Source organism: Tachysurus fulvidraco, chromosome 1 (assembly GCF_022655615.1).
Source record: "Tachysurus fulvidraco isolate hzauxx_2018 chromosome 1, HZAU_PFXX_2.0, whole genome shotgun sequence".
Lineage (NCBI taxonomy): Eukaryota > Metazoa > Chordata > Actinopteri > Siluriformes > Bagridae > Tachysurus > Tachysurus fulvidraco.
The window spans coordinates 37,138,992-37,156,273 of record NC_062518.1 but is presented as its reverse complement, the minus strand read 5'-3'; the positions used below and the strand labels follow the sequence as shown (position 1 = coordinate 37,156,273).

At 38.6% G+C, this 17,282-nt stretch overlaps 1 protein-coding gene across 2 annotated transcripts; it reads left to right on the top strand.

Annotated features, from left to right (window-relative positions):
* The first annotated feature begins 9,815 nt into the window (after positions 1-9,815).
* LOC125138705 (kinesin-like protein KIF2C) lies at positions 9,816-14,394 on the top strand. Of its 2 annotated transcripts, XM_047800810.1 has the most exons (4): positions 9,816-9,923; positions 13,579-13,790; positions 14,048-14,147; positions 14,273-14,394. In XM_047800810.1, exons 2-4 carry the CDS (start codon positions 13,665-13,667, stop codon positions 14,293-14,295), a joined length of 249 nt encoding a protein of 82 aa, XP_047656766.1. In that variant the 5' UTR covers positions 9,816-9,923; positions 13,579-13,664; the 3' UTR covers positions 14,296-14,394. The 2 variants fall into 2 exon arrangements, with proteins under 2 accessions (XP_047656766.1, XP_047656763.1); XM_047800807.1 differs by lacking the exon at positions 14,273-14,394 and having other exon boundaries at positions 14,048-14,170.
* Positions 14,395-17,282: the final 2,888 nt, after the last annotated feature.

Sequence of the window (17,282 nt, the reverse complement as noted above, 5' to 3'; positions counted from 1 at the left end):
CTGCATGTTCTGATATTTTTAGCTTTTCGAGGAGGTCAGCATTGAGACGCCTGACGTCACTGAAGTTAACCTAGTGCACACACAACCACCATGAAGACCACAAGCACAACTCTTTCCAAAGCAGGTGCACACAACAAACAAACAGCAGTGATGATGTGATGATGTAGCCGATGTCATTGACCAACCTCTTTTCCTCTAGTCCACTCCATGTACTGTCGACTTGGTAGCATTGATAGTTTTCACTGTTGCACTGCGAACTCTCCCTGCACACACACACACACACACACACACACACCAATGATTCAGCCAACAAAAACTCATGAAAACGTGAATAGCAAGCAGCATTAACAAATCACACCATTAAAATGATTAAAATCAAATCAAATTGTATGTCACATACAAATACATACAGTACAAAGTACGACATGCAGTGAAATGCTTTTTACAGGTCAGGTGGTATTCAAGCATAAAAGAAAAAAGGAATGCAATTAGGGATAATAAAAAAAGGTGGTAGCTAAATAAAGTACAAACTATATAAAAACTACAGAAAATATATGTGAAAAATAAAGTATATACACATTAATGCTTTCGGGGTGCTACAAATGGTAAAAATATTAGCTAGCTTAGCTGCTAACTAGCTAATATTTCACATTATACCTTTTTTACCATCACTCTGGCTAATTTTGACCTCAAGTCCGACGAGAAGCGTTGTAGTTGCTGGGTCCATGTTACCTCTTCCGAAACAGAAGATGTTAACATATAAATATAATACAGCGCTACACACCAAATCATTCACATATACTAAAAATCTCAACCGCCAAGCTTTCAAAAACTTCACCGGAAGTTGTTTACCAAACCGGTCCTGCAGTCGAATGAGCGACACATAGATATATACCATAAATATATACCTTGTATACGCCTTGTATAGGGCAGTACATTGGCACGAATGCGTCAACTGAGCCGCCATCTTGGTACGGGGGACCTCCTCATCTTAATGCATTAGCGTCAATGTAGGCAAAGAAATAAACTCACCATAAATCGTCACGAATGCCATTTTCTAGTTTTTTTTGGTCGTTCCAAAGGTCAGACATGTATTTGTCATTAAGTCCAGAGAAATGTCAAGGTTTTGATATTAAGACAATCTACTTTTTCACAATTTAATGCATAGCGCTAGTCGGTGTAAGTTTATTACTTACATTCTTCCACTTGAGTAAACTTCAAATGAACAATCACTATTTACCTTATAGCCTACTGCATGCAACACTGCTATCGTGTGACTATACATGTTCATTTAAACATTTCAATTGTATTGGTTTATTAAATATGATACACAAAGCAATTTGCAGGTGGAAGCAAATTTGAGAACATAATGTGAAAGTTAGATAGTTGAGGTGCCAAAGACTGTTCAATCTTTTATTTATTCTTTTCCCGCAATATTTTTGCAACATTAAATAAGTAAAGTCACATAAACCATAAAAAACCTAACTGATGACATCCTTCCAGGACTGTCAGCTGAGTTACTATATAAAAAAAAAGTGTTCAGTATCCCTGCAACAACACGACCTTACAGAGTTTCTTCCTGACACCTTTGCTCTGCGGTTGCAGAGTATGAATCTTTGATTATTATTATTATTATTATTATTATTATTATTATTATTATTATTATTATTATTATTATTATTATTATTATTATTATTAATAATAATAATCTTTGCACAACAATCTGATCTCCCCTTCAGCCACAGCTTGCAACCTTGGGGTAACCATGGACAACTGTCCTTTTCCTCTCATGTTGCTAATGTGACTCGCTCATGTCGTTTTCTTCTCCACAACATTAGAAGGATTTGGCTATTTTTGTCCACACAGGCCACTCAAGTACTTGTTAGGTCTCTTGTCATTTCTAGACTGGATTACCGCACCTCACTGCTGGCAGGTCTACCTATGAATGCAATCTGTCCTCTGCAAATGATCCAAAATGCCGCTGCATGGCTTGTGTTCAACCTGCCAAAGTTCTCACATACCACCCAGCTGCTGCGATCCCTCCACTGGTTTCCGGTAGCTGCAAGCATCAGATTCAAAACACTGATGCTGGCCCACAAAGCCAAAAATGGACCAGCTCCCTCTTACCTCAAAGCCCTCATCACTCCACGCACTGTACTCCGTACCCTCTGATCTACCAGTTCTCAACTTTTTTTTTTAAATAACCTAGGATGACCTGGAAACTTTTATTTTTCTTTAATAATTTCTCAATTTTAGTCATTTTGAGATTTTGAGCCCTATTACTTCCAGCCAAAAAATGCAATATTTTCTTTGCTATATTATGCAGTTCATGCTGTACTTTTATTCAGGCCATAGTCTGTGTCATTGTGAATTCTGGCATGATGCCATCACATACAAGGGAGTTGCTGGCCAAAAATAGGTAGAACCTCTGTTTACACTTATCTTTGGGAGTAAATACAAACAGTAGAGTCCAAAAAAATTCCAATAGCACAGATGGCTTGAAGAGGTCATAATCAGATCGGTGCTTTAGATTTCATTTGCGTTTTACGTGTTTGGGTCCTGTTTTATGAAGTGATCATTGAAACCCTATAAAAAGAAATGATATACTTACAGTATATGTACATGATCAAGCTTATCATTATGAATGTACTGATATTCTGTCAATTATTGAACCATTAATATATTTTTAAAAAATAGTTTACAGATTTTATCATCTTTTGTCACTGAGTAACAAAAAAATATTGCAGCAGCAGCTGTAGAAATATTAAAGTAGGATATAAAGACAGTACGTCATTTTTTTTTTGGTGTCCCTTTCCGATCGCCATGATCTCACCCTGTATGAGCTCTTGTGATTACACTTTGAACACACCGCGTAACGTAATTTGGCAGCAGAAGCAAAGAAATTTGATGCACATTTGAACTTTGCTGTCACACTTGTTTCTGTCTCTGGCTGGTAGGGTGAAGGAGCTGAAAGGAATGTCTAAGGGAATTGTGGAGAACACGAAGTTAACAGAGGAGTCACAGGAGGGCAGCAGTACCTTAGATGAGGAATGTGAAGCTTTGCAGATAATTCACTAGTACATACTGTAACAGAGGCTTTTACATCTTTCAGATGAAATCTTCTAGAAAGCCCCTATAGCAAATGGCAGAAACCATGTGCATTTTGTGATGTTTTTGGTAAACATGACCTTATTCAAGTTAGTTTCTGACCACTTTATTTTCAGGGGGCTATTCCTGCAGAACTTGAAATAATTTTACATTTACATCATTTGGCAGACGCCCTTATCCAGAGTTACATACATACTGTAAGTGCTTAAATCTCTATCATTGGATGCATCAATGCTGGTTCACTAGGTTACATACTTAAGATGCCATCAGTTTAAAACACTGTTCAACGTTACAATGAAAAGGTTTCAAAGGTTTATGGATGATTTAAGGCTTCTGTTTCTCATGAGAATATGACCCCGATATGGGTGAGGGACTAGTTTTTTCAAGAAGATGATGAAAGGTATTGTAGTTGTAATAACTGCTAGTACAAACTGAGGAGAAAGATGCTGATTACAGTTGCATAGCAGAGTAAATAAGGTACGTAAGAGCCTGAATTTTCTGCTACACTCGTCTCGTCAGTTGGTACTTTAAGGTCCATATCCCATATTTTCAAGGTGGTATCAGATTTTTAGACCCAATTCTTTGCACCTGTGTTTATTTATTTGTCTGATAATTTGTTATTTGACACGTACTGTAGCTTAGTTGCCAGTAATGACTAATAAACACAGTAGAGACTGTTTTCCCAATACCTGTACAAAAAACACCTTGAAGGGATTATTAAATTTTGTCTGATGCACAGCATTTAATTGCGTTCTTGTGAAATAATTTCCCTTTAGAAAGAAAGGAAATTGCTTTACAATGTTTTGTATGTCAAAAGAGATCACACATTAAATTGGGCTAGCAGGCACACCAAAGCAGAACTGCTTAAAGGAGCATAATCCTTAAAGAGTACTGTAGAATAAAGTAAACTGCTTAAAGCACATTCTACATTTTATATTGAACTAAATTAGCTGTTGACCTATAGCTTTACTTTTGGTGTTGGTTGGCATCTCTCACTCACTCACTCACTCTCTCGTTTTCTACCGCTTTATCCGATGGTTGGCATCTGGTAAGAAATAGAAGACAAATGATGTGTTGCAGCCCATTCTGCTTTTGTTCCAGAGAGATCCACATGCTTTCATTGCCTTAGGAGCTTAGAGTAGGTGGACAATACACAAAAAAGTAACAATTGCATGAATTTGTTCAGATTGTATAAATAGAAATCACAGGCCCAATTTGTTATTCCAAGCTTCCATTCTTCACCCTAGTAAGTACATACCCTCAATTGAATGACATGCTTTAACCTACAGTAACGGTTTAAGCTATGACATTCAGGAGACATTCAGGAGTTAACTTGATTTGGCTGCTTGTTTTTGCCTCCTGATTATTTCTCTACATGGAAGTTATGTTCCATAATAGTCAAATAACTGCTTAAACTGTAATTGTTACAACACTATGATGCACCAGCAGACCTGCAAAGTTTATCTAAAAGGCAGGGCATTGAGGAGTTAGTCTCAACAATGTCTCTTGCAGCAAAAATCAATATCCAGAACATCAATATTTTACAAACAATAATAACCTGATCTCTCTCTCTCTCTCTCTCTCTCTCTCTCTCTCTCTCTCTCTCTCTCTCTCTCTCTCTCTCTCTCTCTCTCTCTCTCTCTCTCTCTCTCTCTCTCTCTCTCTCTCTCTCTCTCTCTACCCCTCCCACTCACCCACACACACATACATATATATAATATATCTATATATATATTATATATATACATATATATAATATATCTATATCTGTATTAATAGCCTGAGAACACTAGTTTCTAAGATTGTACTTTGCAACATTTTTAATTACAATTTAGATTACTGACATCAACTTGAGTACAAAGTAAAATATTCAAAATATCTTCTTTTTCTTGTTTGTTTGTTTGTTTGTTTGTTTTGCTTTAATGACAGCTGACATTCAATCCACAAATCCTTTCGATCCATTTTAGATCAGATCCATCACAGTGTCGTCTGAACATGTGATTAAGAGATTAGGCATGAGGAAAATCTATACATGAATGGTTATATTTTATTTGCTTGAATCACTTAAAAACCACTGCAAATCAAGAGAGTTATATATCACACATATTCTAAACCTTTCTAAATCTGGATGAGAGTGAGCTCCGTGAGGCTTAACGCATAGTTTGATGAGTATGAAAAAGATTTAGATCGTACATTACGGACTCCACACTCACCAAGAGCTCAAAGGGAGATTTTGAAGTGAGGTGCCGTATAGAGCACTTCCTCACCATCATCAAATGCCTGATTGAAGCAATACCTTCAGAAGAATGGTGTTCATCTCTCCAGTACAGTTCCAGAGCCTTTTGGAATCTGTGCCAAGGCACATGGACACTTTACGTTAGTTTTTCCTTTAATATGTTCCCAGTCTGTACATACAGATTTGCATAGCTCTCTTTTACCAAGAGGAAGAGTAGTGTAGAGGAAGAAAAAATTATTCATTTAATAAATTTGCCAGAATAGGGATAAACATAATGTATCGTCTATTGTATTGTATTGTATTGTATTGTATTGTATTCTATTCTATTCTAAAAATATCTGACCATTCAAAAGTTGCAAAGTACAACTAATGACGTTCTATTAAAATCATGGAAAGGAGACAGAGAAGATTCCTTTCTACTCTTAAGCACAGTTCAAAAGCAAGAATATAAAATAATATACTTTAAATGGCTGTATATAAAGGCTGCTATCCCTTTCATCCTACTGTAGCATACCTTCAGGTTTCTGAATTTATTATAACTGGGTATCTTCTAGCTAATGTGCTGCAATTCAACAATAGACTTTTTCCTTTATAGCATGTGCAGTGGCAGCAGCAAGTTTATCCCTACAAGCTCTAAAAGCAGGAGTACATTCAGGCTGTCTCTGTGTGACTTTCCTGCCTCTCTTCCAGCACGTCTGGGGGCTTCATGGCCACTTAAAAGGCACAAACCCTCTTTTTCAAACTTTGTCAATACAAAATGATCGGGGGGGGGGGGGTGTCTTTCATAGTCACAAAAGGGAGCTAACACAATATTAAGATGCAGTACCTCATTGGATTCATGCAGGCAGTCAAGCTGAGTTTGTATTTGTATGTCTTCCGTTCATGATCAGAGTCTGTTCAAGCGACATTTTCTTTTTCAGCAAACACAAACTGTGGTGGTTTTTGCTTAGTGCCAAGCTCTCAACGGACATGCTTTGTTCATTAGCAGCTATTATCACTTGATCAACATAACTATTCAAATTTTGATGAAACTTTGATTTCACAGATATCAGTCTTTTTTACACAGTGGAAAAATTTAAGTAAATAGAAAAGTAATATTTCAGTCAACACTTGATGATAAATAAATGCAAAATAGATGTGAATACAATAGAAAAGTATACAGCATAGTGGATCTATATTTTTTGTTAGTACCTGAGATCCTTAACCCGTCTACAAATAAATCTGAGGGCATTTGAGTAGAAAAGGTTCAGCCTCAGATTTATTTGTAGACGGGTTAAGGATCTCGGGTAGTAACTAAAAATTAGATTGTGCAGGAGACATAAGGAGAGAGTTTAGAGTAAATATAAGAAATGTTCATGCGATACATTTACACCATAGCACTGCAGCCATTCCACCAATAATACTGTATATTGGGTTTCTGTTGTGGTAGCTCAGTGGTTAAGGTGTTGGGCTACTGATCAGGAAGGTCATGGGTTCGAACCCCAGATCCACTGCCACTGCTGGGCCCCTGAGCAAGGCCCTTAACCTTAACCCTCAGTTGCTCAGTTGTAAGTCACTCTGGATAAGGGTGTCTGCTAAATGCTGTAAATGTAAATATTGTATATAATAAAGTATACGTCCCTGTAGGGAAAGAAAACTGTAACCGGGGATCAGGCATGTACTATAACTCTATTTTCCTCCTGCAAAAATACAAGAGGATTGAGGACAGTCACAGAGCTGAGACCCCAAACAGGAAGATACTGTTACATTAATCGTTTTTTACTTTCTTGAATTTAGGATTTGCTCTAGAAAAAACATCTGATCAGGGGACGTATTTTCTCTGAAAGAGCTCCTCCTGGCAAATGAGAAAAGCTATTCATCTGTTTCCTCATCTTGACAACCAGATGTCATTTCTGCAGCCTCCTTCAATTTCTTAGTGCAATACTTTTTTGATAGTCATGGTTCTCTATCAGATTTTTACATAGATGTCAATTATTACATGGTATACACATAGACTAAGAAAAGCCCCCCTCACCACCCACACACATCTAATCGAATAAAAAATCGAATCTGACTCTTCTCAGTCTGTAGCCGTTTAATCCTTGGAGGTTCCCGGAGCTGATTTGCTCATTTGAGATATAAAGCAGGCTGAACACATAACATGTGCAGAGTCAACTGCATTGAAGTTTATTGAAGACTAAAAGTGTGTATATAAAAAATATATACAGATCAAAAGTAACATTAAAACCAACTCCGCACTACTGTGTAGGTCCCCATTGTGCTGCCAAAACAGCTCAAACCCAAGACTGCTGAAGATGTGCTTTGGAAATCCATTGTGACCTGTCAGTTGTGAGGCAGGGCCTCCATGGATCAGACTTGTTTATCCAGAACATCTCACAAGAATGCGATTTGGGGAATTTGGAGCTATTTCTTGAGCTATTTTTACAGTGTTGCATTGACTGTTATCCTGCTAAAAGAGGCAGTATTTGACTGCCACATAGTGGCCAGTTGAGGTACTACATCGTTAGAAATGTTGAATGTTGCCTCTCTAAAGCTGTGAGTGCAGGTACAGTAGGTAACTTGTGGCACGTTTTGTCCTTATGTAGTAGAAGCAAAAAATTACAGTTCATTTTAGGATGTAGTGTGATCCCAGTCCTTATTTGTTTATGTGCTCCTGTTATAATAATAATAATAATAATAATAATAATAATAATAATAATAATAATAATCATAAACCCTGATTTTGTCATCTCTACACTTACTACTGTACCTGTTACTTTGGAATAGTCTTCCTGATAGTGTTCGGGGCTCAGGCACACTTTACCAGTTTAAACGTAGATTAAAAACTCATCTCTTTAGTCAGGCGTACACATAATACATCCGATAATCTTGTGCTCTAATACATATAACCAAATGCACATTATCATCTAAGGCTTGCTAATATTATGAACAGCAGCTACGTTAATCCCTCTCCACTGCTTCTTTCTACCCATCCCAAGCCATCCAGAAATTGTACCAGTTCCGAATGTCTTCTGTGCCATGAAGATTTTGGACCTCCACTGAGATGAGGGCGACTCTGAGAATCCTGAGGCATCTAGAGATCTACCAGCTCCAGTTGGACTCTGCGATACTAAAGAGGAGATGTGAACTCTATGTGGTCTTTTACATCAATACAACATTTTGTAGACTGCATATTTATAATCACACCCTCCAGTGTCACGCATACGAGGATGAGGTTCCCCTTTGAGTCTGGTTCATCTCAAGGTTTCTTCCTTCACGTTTCAAGGAAGTTTTTCCTCACCACAGTCACCTGAGTCACCTCAGACTTGCTCATTGGGGATAAATACAAACGCATTATAAAATCATCAAATAATTATTATACAAATCTAATATTAATTTTGAATTTTTTTGTCAATTGTAAAAAGCGCGATACAAATAAACTTGAATTGAATTTGAATTTAATTCAGTTCTACACCTCAAATACAGTCTTTACTAGGAGTGAAGGAGTTATAAATGGTTTTAAAAAGCACAAAACCATATAATGAATTATCCAAACTGAAACACTGATATTTATAAACATTTACAACATATACTGTAGCTCCCCTGTAGCTCAGTAACTTCACAGGCTTCAGAATTCTATTTATTTATTTATTTATTTATTATGCAAACAGACAATTACAGTATTTACAGAAGAGAAATTAAATGCAAAATACAAATACAAAGACCAACAAAACATACATAATAGGCAGTACAATTTGTGTGTGTAACTGTAAATGTAACTGGGTGTGGAAATGGAAATATATAAATAAAGGAGCTTGTAGGGAAGTACAACAGACATAACCAGAGTTAACAAAATAAAATCGAAGAGTTAATATATACATATACATGTATCAAAGAGAAAAAAATAAAAAATAAAAATAATTTTAAGGACAATAATATAATAAATAATATAATAATACAAACAATAATAGTACCACACACAAAAAACCTAGAAAATAGGGTATGACAAAGGTGACAATAGCAATAGTAATAATAATAAATCCAATTAATAAGAAATGACAAATAGTAATAATACAAATAAATCGCATGTATCATTAACAGAAAACTTACTGAATTGGCTGCTTTTTACTACAGGAGAACTTTATCTTGTTCCTGATGTCTCTTTCTATCAAGGCTAGATACAATTTAACTTAAATATATAAGCTTGAAAAACGAAAACTTTCCGTTTCAGCATGTGTGTGGCAGCATCATCTTCCTGCATCACTCTGTCACAATTTTCACAATAAAAGTCTCTTGAATTTTGATCAGTTTCTATTGTAAAAGTATTCAAACTAAAAACATCATAACAATAAAGAAACTCAATTAAATACAATAAACTGTGTTCAATGTCAGTTACAAAACATGACTCCATCTACCATACTCCATGTCTTTATTGGTTGCTGTGCTGTTTTCATAATTTAGTGACCCCTATTGGTGACCTGCATATAATTAAGCAGAGCACATGTTGTTCAGCAATTTTGTTGGTAGCTGTTTGAGAGTGCACATCTATGATACAAATCTCCATTCACACCTCATTTATTCTTGGAAAAAAGCATGGTCTGTAAGTGTTTTCTAAATGAATGCTTTTTGATGTTTTGTTAGACCATGATGTTGTATTTGGAGATGTTATATGAAGGTACATGTGTGTATATGAGGCTTAAGTACTCCTCTGCTTGGTGGTTTCATATAATCTGGGCATTTATTTTAAAGCTTGTGTGAACATTTGCATATGCATATCTGAAATGTAAACTGTGTGCAATGTTGTTTCCACTACTGCTGTGTATGGTGTGCTATTTATTGCTAAATTATTTATGTTCATCTATACTTCCACTGTTGTCTTTTGCAGTTTTACACCACTTCTATTAAATTACACTTGGATTTAGTTCTGTTTCAAGTCTTTTTTGGAAAAGTGTTAAGCTTGTGGCATAGTTATGTCTGTCTACATATAGTGAGGGCAATAAAGTTGCACTAAATTTAAATGACATACAACTTTGACTTATACAGCAGCTTTAATTATTCGTGTTTCCTTCGTACTTCCGGTTTATTGAACAACTTCCGCTGACGTATTTTGAAAGCTTAGCGGTTGAGATTTTTAGTATATGTGAATGATTTGGTGTGTAGCGCTGTATTATATTTGTTTTAACATCATATGTATCGGAAGAGGTAACATGGACCCAGCAACTACAACGCTTCTCATTGGACTTGAGGACAAAATTAGCCAGAGTGATGGTAAAAAGCTATAAAATGAAATATTAGCTAGTTAGCAGCTAAGCTAGCTAGAGTTTTTACCTTACCATTTGTAGAACCCTGAAGGCCCACAACGTAGGTGCAAACAAACAAAATCCACTACAGTAAGCAATAAGATAATACACTAGTCTTTATTTAACCCTCCTGCAGTCCTTTTTTAGGCACACAAAACCTGTTGGGGCTCTATCAATCCCTGCCTCAGATTCCCCAAAAGAAGTGGTGGGAAGCTACCCATAAGGTATAACCAAAAGGTACAGGAAAACCCAGAAAATCAATGTATTTAAAAGGAAAAAATAAAAAATGAACAAAATCCCCTAACCAACAAATAAACCAAATTACACAAACCTAATGATTCAAAAAGAAACAAGAGCAGTCAGTTTTACACTTGCATAGAATAACAAAAAAAACAAAACAAAAGAGAACAGCGACTAGTCACTGACATCCAACAACCTATAACAAAATAGATAATTTCATTAGTACCAGTCATACTCAAATAAACAAAACTAAATAAAAATAACATACCTTAACAGGGCAAAACCACCAAATGCACGGTGGTCACGAACATCAAACACCCACATTTCTAAATAAAATAAATCATTTTCATACATAAATCATACCCAAACAAAACAAACGATTGCCTCAACGATCTCCAACTTACTGACTGACAGACCACAAGCCGTACGGTTGGGCAAACGCACCTCATCCAACCTCACCCTCAGCACTGGAGCTCCAGAGTTGTGTTCTGAGCTCCATGCTGTACACACATGACTGTGTGACCACTTCCAACCCCTTCCATCATCAAGTTTGCTGATGACACTGTTGTGGTGGGCCTGATCTCCAACAACGATGAGACTGCCTACCTACAGGAGACTAAAAACCTGGAGCGATGGTGAAATTAGAACAATGTTCTCCTGAATGTCAGCAAGACCTCCTTGAAAAGCTAAAAATATTAGAACAAGCAGGACCTTCCAACCTTGCACGGTCTCCTAAAGCAGAGCAAGTGGGGTTTTTTGTGTGCTTGATTTCATACCATTTGATGAGAAACCCTATTTTCACTGCAGTGGATACAAAATGTCATCATTTTACATTTGTCTATATTTGTTTATCTGGTTGGATAAACTAGTCTGTCTGTGAAATGCGTATAACTTGAGGTAAATTATCTGGAATGATTAGTATATTAATTGATTTACGATGCCTTCCCAGCTAACACACGACGTACTAGTTACATAATTTATTGGTAATTTTTGGTCATTTCATGACCCACCAGCTGGCAACGTAACTGTTACACCCTAGGGAGGTAATTTCATTACCATTACAGTACCAAATCACTACGTCACCACTATGGTCTCCTAACGTCACAAGATAACCAAGTACGGTCCAGTTATATTGACATACGTCACACAAGATGGGCAGAAAGACATGACTCGTACAGCCACTTTTATAGTGCCTTCGTCTTTATTGTTAAGGCTCTAGAAGTCATCTTACGTGGTCTCCATACAGAAGATTACAGCCAAGATGTCACCACTGTACAAGTACAAAGCAGAGGTCTAAAGTGTCTTGTCTGGGCTCCAAAACTTCGGTTTCATCCTGACCTTCCTCACGGTCTTTCAAGTCTTGTCCCACCTTACAGGCATCACAGTGAAGCTGCAAAAAATCCTCAGTTGATATCGTGGAGGCATTTAGCATGGTAGATGAGGTCAAGAATGTCTACAAGGAGCTACATGAGACAATTGAGGATGACTTCAATCAGATCTACAAGCAAGCCATCAGAATGGCTGCTCAGGTCGATGTTGAGCCTTCCAATCAACCGCATGTTGCTGGAAGGCAGACACAGAGAGAAAATGTACCTGCTGAAACTGTGAAGGACTACTATGGCTATACCTTTCCTAGACCAGGTCATCTTGGAGCTTGAATCCAGATTCAGTCCTCTATCTGTAACTGCATCAAGGCTCCTGGGTCTAATTACGTCTATACAGTGCAACTCAGGTGTGACAGCGGACATTTCTGAACTAGTCCAACTTTACCAAGATGACTTACCTTCACCAGAGCTGATTGACCAGGAACTGAAACGCTGGACACTGAAGTGGCAAAACAAGCCATCAGAACAAAGGCCAACTTCATTTTCTGAGGCAATCAAACAATGTGATGCGCTGATCTACCCAAACAAGCGTCTCAAAATAGCTTGTACTCTGCCAGTCACCTCATGTGAATGCGAACAATCGGCCAGCACTCTCCGGAGCTCGAACACATTCATGCTTAGCAGCATGGGAGAGGACCGCTTTGTCATCCCTGGCCCTCATCCATACACACTATGACACGGCAGTCAACCTGGAGGAAGCTGTGAACATTCTCCAAATTGTACCCAAGAAGATTGGAACTGACCAGTGTACTAAATCTGTACTATTTGTCAAGACAAATACAGCAACAAGCAAAGAGGCATTGACAGAGTCAAGAAATGATGATAAATAATTATTAATACTTCAGTAAAGTTCATTAAATCTATTCTGTTGTTACTGTGGTCTTTAAACTTATGAACTGTGTATGGACTGACAAAGGTGGTACAAGAGGAAGCAATTTGACAACAATGCAGTAAATAATATAGGTGCATCAAAAAGCGTGCTCATTGTGATACCAGCAGACAAGCTAATCCAGCACAAATTAGTGCATAAAAGGTCAACAAAATGAAGGTCTACTTTTTGAAAAAAGAACCCTCTCTTTCGATAGGCTGGCTATGGACCTGATGTCCTTTAGCTGATTTTTTTTTTAAATTATTAAACTTGTGTTTTCAGGTATTTGACTTGAGGAACACTAAGGAAAAGCTGCGTGTACTTCAAGATAAAAACCAGAAGGTGCCAGTTGTTGGCCTGCAGGAAATGCCTGTATCATCTGCTGAGGATATTCTGAATCAAGTTGTGTATAACTGGAAAAATGTGCATCAGTTGATTGAGTTGTTTTCACCTCTGTTCTAGAACATCTGGCCGGATGTTTGCAAATGCCCACTCTTCCCATTCCCACGCCGTCCTGCAGGTTATTTTAAGGCAGAATAACCTGCTTCATGGAAAGTTCTCACTGGTGGACCTGGCAGGGGATGAGCGTGGCACAGATGTCAGCAGCGATGACGCAGACTATGGCAAAGATAAATCGCAGTCTTCTAGCATTGAGGGCACTGTATGGTTTTCCAGTAAGCTCATCTAGGCACCAAATGTGTCATTTCCTGCTGCACAGTAATGCAAAATACTATGAATAATATATTGATGTATAGAATTGCATGGGAATTTTGTTTTTAAGCAGAATCCCCCCCTAAAATAAATAAATAAATAAAGTTAATTCAGTTCTGATTAAGCTTTGTAGTGAGCCAAGTTATTATTGTAAACTATTATACAATCTTAGGGTCCTGCTGTGTCTTATTGCTGATGCCATGTGAATGCTGATTCTCAGGAATGCATTCGATCCATTGGGCAGAAGAGAGAACACATCCCTTTCCGGACGAGTAAGCTCACTCAGATGCTCGGAGACTCCTTAATAGGAGAGAAATCCAGTACGTGCAATCTTTGACCTTCCACATACAGTAGGTTTCTGAAGTCAGTGTTTAGATAACAAATAAATATTCTTCAAAGGATGATTTCATAACCTATTATCATATTCCTGCTGTTTGGTTTACAGTACAGTGTGAGTGTGACACATGAGCTGACAGAGAATTTTGTAGCACTCAAGAAAGCATTCCAAGGCATAACCATAAGCAGAGACAAAGGCAACTTAAACACTCAATACAGAGAGGAAATGGCACCCTGTGAAAGGAGGAAGAAGTGGCTCTATCCTGATCCTGCACCACTCCTCTTCCAGTCACTTTCACAGTTGGATGACTGTAGTGGGTGTTTTTTGATAATCATTTCATTCACCCTGTCACTAACACCTGTTGCAGAAAACATCCATAAAATCATGAGATTCTGTGTGTATGTTGTGTGCATAGAGGAGGAAGTGTCATGGTCTGGGGGGGAAAACATCTTTTACATCTGATTCAAAAAGTAGGTGAACAATATGTTGATGAACTGAGATAAATTACTAGAAGGAGATAATTAGCATCTACTAAATAGAAGTCTAGTTTACTGGTGACTATATGAAATCATGTTTCTTGGTCGCTATAACATGTTTAGATATGTCAGGTGATAGTAATAATTGCATAGTAATTAATCTTCTGGCTAATATGGGTGTGTAGTGAAGCGGTAAACAAACAGCTTGTGTAAACATGCATGAAATGTGTATAATTGTCATATGAAGGAGACAGTGCAGTGACTCAGGCATGCGTACAGGCAACACCTTTAGCCAATCCATTACTGCTGGAGGCACTGAGAATGTCTAAAATTATAGATGATATAGATAAACTCAAGAAAACTCAGAGGTGTTTAAAGAAAGAAAGTTCCTTTAGGGGAAGGCTGAAATGAGGCAAGTCCCTGTGCTACCTCTACAGGAATAGGGTGGAGTCCATGTGCCATTCTCCAAGCACATACTCCTTCCAGTGCCTTCCATGATGTAACCTGCAATGCACGAGTACACTGCCACATCAGTGAGCTGGAACACAGACCAGCGGACCACTCCATTAGCCACGTGGAGAGGAGGAACGCAGGACACCCCTGTGTAGGGTCAAGATGGATTGCACGCATGTGTAATAGTGCTTAAACAAGAAGTGCTGCAAAAAAGGAAGCATGAAAAGAAATGTTAGATAGCTGGCTGTTGTGGCAACAGTTTGAGTGCCGGCCCTGTTTCTGTGAGTCTAACAGAGGTGGAAATAAAAGGTAGATGACTGTCTGACTTTGAGTTCTTGAATGCTGGTGCTTTGTTTACAAACACCGCATCAGAGCCCTTTGTCTGGGCCGCACATTAAGGACGCGATCAAGGAAACGCCGCCGGAAAAGAGGGAAGAGAGCCGGCGTCCTTGTCAGAATCAGACGTTGTCCCCTCCAACCTCCTCTCTCAACCATTTTGCTGGCTAATGTTCAGTCACTGGACAACAAACTCTGTGAACTGTGGGCACGTACCTCATACCAACGAGAAACCATGGACTGCTGCATTATTTGCTTCACAGAAACCTGGATGTCTGCAGAGGTTCCAGACTCAGCCATCAAGCTTATGGGGTTCTATGTGCACCGCTTGGACAGGACGAAAGAGCTCACAGGGAAAAGCAGAAATGGGGTGTTTGTTTCATTATCAACAACTCCTGGTCTTTTAAATCCTTCTGCTCCCCTGATCTGGAATTTCATATGCTTCTGTGTCAACCATTCTGGATACTGAGGGAATTTACAGTGGTCATAATCACAACTGTCTACATTCCTCCTCCTTATCTGTATTATATCAAATCCAGCATACAACGGTGATAGGCCTGATCACGGTCTACAGAGAAGAGGTGAGCACCCGGACTGAATGGTGTCAGGAGAACCACCTCTCACTAAACATTGACAAGACCAAGGAGCTGGTGGTGGATTTCAGGAGACAGAGCAGAGAAGACAAACCCATCGCCATCGACAAGACACCTGTGGAGCGGGTGAGCAGCTTCAAGTTTTTCGGCGTCAACATCAGTGAGGATCTCACCTGGTCCATTCACACTGACACAGTGCTGAAGAAAGCACATCAATGCCTCTTCTTCCTGAGACGGCTGAGGAAGTTTGGAATGAGCCCCAGCATCCTCAGAACATTCTACACCTGCACTATATATAGCATCCTGACAGGCTGCATCAATGCCTGGTTTGGAAACAGCACCGCTGGCAACCGTAAAGCTCTGAAAAGGGTCGTGCAATCTGCCAGCTACATTGTTGGAGGTGAGCTTCACTCCCTCCAGGCGATGTATAAGGAAAGCCCGGAGGATCATCAGTGACTCCAGCTAAGAGTTTCAGTTGTAAGGCAACATCTGTTATATCAAAGCCAAAGACTCAAGTTTTCAAGTCAAGCCAGATTTCATGTCGAGCTATTTCGACTTGACTTGAAAAGGAGACATGAACTCATCTGTGAAACATGGCATGTGTATGTGTTATGCTTGTCTCTCCTTAGTGTTGTTGGGTAACGCTTGTTTCTCTCTGATTTCGTTAATCATTGTGAAACTGACGATTTTTTTTTAGAAGTGCACTTATGTGGTAAAAATCCCCTAATTACTATTTGTAAAAAATATGAGAAAAAAGATCCCACACTAGCTGACTGAGGGATAGCTTTTTCCCCTCAGGCTATCAGACTAATTAACAGTCAAAACTAACACACCCTACAGCATACTAACACAATATGGTATGCCACACACTGAACTTTAACTTCAACAGTTCAACACTGTTCACGTCACCATGCACGTACATTCACATGCTGTGCAAATGAAATAGCTTCATCACACATCACAGCGACTTTGAAAAAGCACACAAGCTTGGAAGAATAGATAGTTTGACTAAACAACATACGAAGGAAAAGGAAGAGTTTTTACCCAAAGCACTCATTTTCTCCTGCTTATCCGAACTTCTCGGGTCCCAGGGAGCCTGTGCCTATCTCAGGCGTCATCAGGCATCAAGGGAGGATACACCCTGGACGGAGTGCCAACCCATCGCAGGGCACACACACTCTCATTCACCCACACACACACTACAGACAATTTTCCAGACTGGGGGAGGAAACCGGAGTACCCGGAGGAAACCCCCGAGGC